The 5,801-nt window shown below is 32.3% G+C and overlaps 1 protein-coding gene across 1 annotated transcript; it reads left to right on the forward strand.

Moving 5' to 3' along the window:
* Positions 1-969: 969 nt before the first annotated feature.
* On the forward strand, positions 970-3,986 carry LOC132753158 (uncharacterized). Its single transcript, XM_060743600.1, has 3 exons — positions 970-1,045; positions 2,710-2,835; positions 3,765-3,986. The coding sequence occupies exons 1-3, from the start codon at positions 970-972 to the stop codon at positions 3,923-3,925; spliced, it is 363 nt and encodes a 120-aa protein (XP_060599583.1). The 3' UTR covers positions 3,926-3,986.
* The last annotated feature ends 1,815 nt before the right edge of the window (positions 3,987-5,801 follow it).

Consider the following 5,801-nt stretch of genomic DNA (forward strand, 5'->3'; position numbering starts at 1 on the left):
CATCAATAACCCAAACTAAACTGTTTTTGGGAACTTTCTCCATGACTTCGACAAATACGCTGCCTGCTGTAGTCTTTGAATATCACAATTTTATTAAAACTTATTTAACGAAATAATAAGCCATCGTATGCAAAAACGAAAGACGATCTCGACAAAATTTATTAACGAAAAGCGGAATACACTTTAGACTTGCGCAAACTTTTTTTCATCAAATGAAATGTATTATGGTAATGCATCAAAAGTTAAATGCAGAAGGTGAAATGCAATTTAGATATTGCGTCATAATCTTTTTCGAGAAAGTGAAATGCATCATGTATTGCCTCTAATATTTTTTTCGAAAAAAACACCTTTTTTATTAATTTTTCGTCAAAATATTAATCGTTATGTGTAATGTTTCTGTTTTTTGCAAGAAGACATTTGGCCAATTAACTCAAAAATCTTCTCGTTTTTCGAATTATTTTTTGCGAAAAAAAACACTCAAGAAATATCATGCCTTTTGCACACCTTAATTCTTTCGACTTGCGTAAATCATTCTCATAAAAGATCGCGTAAGAGGTGACACCCTTTGGAAGCTTCCGTTACACGATTATATATCGCGCTTTCATCATCGTAGTTATCGAACTGTCGCGTTTTCATCATCGTACTTTCGCGTTTTTCAATCATCGTGCTTTCGCATTTTCACCATCGTAGTTTTCGTGATTTCGCGTTTTCACCATCGTACTATCGACTAATCGCGTTTCAGATCAACACATTCATAGGCAATGGCCCTAAACGGCATTCCGTAATTTGCACATAATTTTACACTCGATATCGTATAAACGTACATGTATTTATTGAGCTTCAAGCGATTCTTGGTGACTCAGTTTAGATTTTTTTATACCATATGTTGCTTTGATCATTTTAATTAGCGATAAAGTGTTTTCCAATTACTTGATTCGCCATAACGTTGAAAGTTTGTCGTACTGAAACATGCGAAAAGTCGTAAAAATATTGTCTTTGATTTTAGGAATTATTTTCATATTGTGCGGGCACAACATCAACGCAAGTGAGTTGCCAGTTTAAGCATTTTTTTCCGCTTATTTTTTTTATTATATTTTTCTGAGGCTCTTTTATATATTTATGTTACAATACGAATGGATAATAAACATGTAAACCTCGGCCACGTGTCATTCAAAGGAAAAAATGTTTAAAAAATATTTATTAAGGACACTATAACTTCGTACAGCAGTAGTAGAAAAATGTGTGCTTTACTTCGGTTAAAAACATAACTTATATAATTTTATGTCGCCAACAAAAGTGATTGTGGACTAATAATTCTAGCAAATTTAAGTCAAAAAAAGACTAAAGTTTTATATACGAAACCATTTTGAATACTAAAACGAAAATGCAAAATTTGAAAAGTTATATTGCAAATTGCTCGGGAAGTGTAAATAGTCTTCGTTCACGAGGCTTTAAAGTGATATTTTTGCAAATTTTATAATGGTCTTGAGGAAAAACCCTTTTTAAAATCCAAAATTCGGACTTAAGAAATAGTTTTACTATTAGGTTATTTAGTCTTGACGTAGAATTCCGATATGATTGTTTGGTAATAGAAAAAAAAAGGAAATTTTGCTATGTATAGGGCCGGCAAGTCCAAGTCCAAGGGGAAATAATCTTTCCTTGGACTATAAAAATATACACTCTATACGTTGATAAAGGTAATATTGAGCCGCGTCATGACAAAAACCAACATAATGCATTTGCGACCAGCATGGATCCAGACCAGCCTGCTCATCCGCGCAGTCTGATCAGGATCCATGCTGTTCGCTTACAAACCCTATATCAAGTAGAGAAACTGATAGCGAACAGCATGGATCCTGATCAGACTGCGCAGATGCGCAGGCTGGTCTGGATCCATGCTGGTCGCAAACGCATATTATGTTGGTTTTGTCATGACGCGGCTCAATTTTAATGCTTAAGAATACGTAAAGGCTGATATAGAGATTTTAGAGATTTTCTTGACTCCTTTATGAGCAGTCACGGATAATTTTGATAAAATATTTATTTCCTAAACCAACCACATGTCTTAGGGAAAAAGGGGAGCTAAGGGAATATTTTGACAATCGCAACTTTTCGGCCCTTTCCGTAAGATAAATTTTGTTAAAAATCTAAACGTATGATTGGACAATTTTTTCAAAATTCCGGCGATTGCGCAGTGTCTTAGTGACTTCTTTTAAGGAATCGGACGAATTCTGAAGTAAACGGCACCTCCATGAAGATGACCCATATTAGTATATTTTAGGTGTAATTTTGTTGATAAATTGCTGTAAGTCATTAATTTTATTCAATGTATGTCATATATCCTTCAATATTGCTGGGCAACTGGTTATTTGCCTGTGAAACAGATTTTGAAATATTTGGAATTGGGTTTCTGCCTTCTGGCAACACTGAACTACAAAATTGTTCATTTAAGGTCCCCTGCCCCTTTTATGTAAATTATCAGAGTTTTGGATGTAAATGAGGCAAAACGTTCTGTCAATGAATTGACTCGATAAAATATATCACTAACACGTGCAAGATCATGTGATTCTAGAAGGAATTGTTTGACAGTAAAATGCTTATTGCAATCAACTTCCATTTACAATGAGTATTCTCGCTAAAGTTATGAAAAAATAAGGTCTTAGCATTTAACTACTTCATAGTGATCATGCAATTCGTTTAATATTTCAGCGAATTATTGCCCATTTGGGCAACAAGAACCGGGACTATTCTGTGGAAGAGGACCGACAAGTCAGCCATGTCCGACAGGAACTTATTGCGAAATATCTCCAGTCGACGCCTATGCCGTATGCTGTCGTAAGTTATTCATCGTAAATTTATTGTGAAAGTAATCAATAAAGTATAACAATTTTAAAATTGTCAGGTGGGTGGGATAGACGAGTGAATGCAAAAAATGGCACAAGCCGTCGTGGATGTAATTCTCTTATGTATTGCAACATGGCAACAAATTTATGAATAGCGAATTACTCGTTCCCTGTCGACTCAAACTCATGTCATTTAAAATGGTTCACTACACCTTGAATGTTAAAAAATCTTTTATTTGTTGTTGTATTTTTAATTCCTTACATCTGCCGATCCTCCAGGTTTACTGACATTTCACTGGAGTGAGTCACCCGCATGTGTTTCCTTTATATAAATCATATTGCATTTATCCAACCACTTTAGAAAATATATATATATATATATATATATAATATATATATATATATATATATATATATATATATATATATATATATATATATATATATTGCTGATGTTATGTACGGTATGCGAAACATGCTAATTAAATCAATTGAAACTCTTTTTTATTTAAAAATTTACTGGGTAAAAGATTTTGATCAATGGTTGTGATTGTTATGTAAATGGAAATAATGATTTTTAAAAATTGAGAAAGCTTGATGGTGGTGGTGGTGGTGGTGATTGTAGTGGTGGTGGTGGTGGTGATGATGATGATGACGTTGACGCCGATGATGATGATAATGATTATGATGATGGTGATGGTGGTGATATTTACGTTGACGACGATGATGATGATATTGATGATGATAATGATGATGGTGATAATGATGGTGATGATGATGGTGGTGGTGATGATGATGATGATGAAGCTGCATTAACGATTATTATGACAAGGATAATAATAATAAAAATGATGATGATGTGGATTATTTCATTATATCATGATGGCGCACAAACCAAACATTTCAATATTTTCGTTACAGCTGTCTATTGCACGAATGGTCTGCCGAAGTACAAAGGCAATAAAAGCAGTAAAGGCATAGTTACGTGTGATAAAAATGAAAAAAAATGTGGCAGTAAATACATGTGCGAAACTATACCAAACTATGACGAGAAAGTTTGCTGTCCACGAGAGTCTAACTGAAAAATGAGTTGACGAAATAAATACATGTATTGATGACGACACACCGTTACAAAATAAAGCATTTATAAAATCTATTGTTCTTTTATTATATGTACTGTACATGTATTTAAGGAAAATTCCTAGTTATTAAAGTAATGCTGATTATATCAGAATAGATCTTTAATAGAAGCAGAAATATGAAAATATACAAAAAAAGATCCAGTGTATATATCATTTTATTTAAAAATATCATTTAAAATAAAAATAACAAAAAATGAAATACAATTAAAAAAGACTCATTATGCAAATAAGTTTTTTTTATGATCTGATAGTAGATACGGTATAAACAAGTTCCACAAATAAATGTACAGACTCAATCAAACCGAGTCAGCAATTTTCATGTAATTTCGCTTTTTTATTATTATTCTTTCGATGGACTACTTTTTTCCAGATATTTATATCTCCATCTAGATAAAACAAAATCACATTTAAATGTTTTACATCTGCGGATGTTTCTCTATTCAAAATTTCACCATTTTCATGTATTAATGATGAATTTTGGTTAAAGCAGCCGGTGCTAGAGGGCGTTGACGATAGTGTGTACTTGACATTACCATCCATGTACAGGCTCAATCAAACCGAGCATGCAATATTTTCATTCTGTCGTTTTGGACTTTTTTAATATTTGCTTTTTGATATACAAGGAGTTACTTACCAGCTATGAAATGCCCGTAAATGAATTTGATAGTAGTATCACTTTGAGAAAATACAATTATACGTCTAGCAAATTATGTAGATGACTGCTTAGCAGTACATTACAATTGTTCCATTCAATATCTGAGACAGGTAAAAAATGGAAATTAGGCACAATTACAATTAACGCTTAAAACAAAAAAAAGACAAATCACAAAATATGTTTAACAAGTCCTGATAAGTCATTGTGATATTTTATCACGTTTTTAAATATAGCATCAACACCTACACTCTGACCCTCGTATCTGGCTATTTCAGCATCCTTGTCGTCAATTGTTTTATTAATTTGGCGTCCACGTCGTACGCGCGGAGAAATTCTACAGAAATAAAAAGGCCCATGTTTTATTGACATGAACATGAACTATGGAAGTAAATATGTTCACTCAGGGTTTTTACGTCACTTAGATGCGAAACTGTTGAAACTAATGCGCAGTGTTTGTTATAAAGTGTGTAATTAACGCCATGTCGATTTTTTTTTTTGTTGTTTAATATGAAGTCTAAAATAATAAAAAAAAATATTGATACTGCTTTTTTTTAAATGCTCTGTTGGCATGCCACTTAAAATAAATTGATATATATCTATGCATTGTATAGTCTTGTGTTGCTACATGTAACTTGAGGGAATAAGTGTTGTTCTATTCTGTTCTGTTCTTAGAAATTAAAATACATTAATTCATTTGTATTATAAACTATATAACAGTCGCATCGTTTGATAGGAAAAGCGGAAAGAAATCATGCATTGGCCAAACACCCTAAGAAAATATTGTAAATATGAAAAGGCCTGTTGAGGTTATTTTTGTAAATGTTCTATAAAAGGCAATTATATAAGAAATCTTTAATTTCATAAATGCAATTTATCAGAAGGGAGACAACCTTGCGTGTGTGTCATTATGTACATATTATACTTGTTATCTCCCTTCTATAAGTCAGTTTTATGTTTTTTTAGAGATGTAGATGTTATCTATGTCTCTTTGTTTTCGAGTTTAATTTCCATCATAAAATTTTAGTTTAAAACTTACAAACTGTGTGAATGAATGTTTTAAATTGGTTTTGAATAACATGTCTTTGTTTAGCGTTATATTCAAAGTTTTGTAATGCTTGTATTAATGTCAATCTGATTAAAATTAGCTCTAAATAACGCTCC

This window comes from Ruditapes philippinarum, unplaced genomic scaffold (assembly GCF_026571515.1).
Source record: "Ruditapes philippinarum isolate M1 unplaced genomic scaffold, ASM2657151v2 ctg9161_1_1_1_1, whole genome shotgun sequence".
Taxonomy (NCBI): Eukaryota; Metazoa; Mollusca; class Bivalvia; order Venerida; family Veneridae; genus Ruditapes; species Ruditapes philippinarum.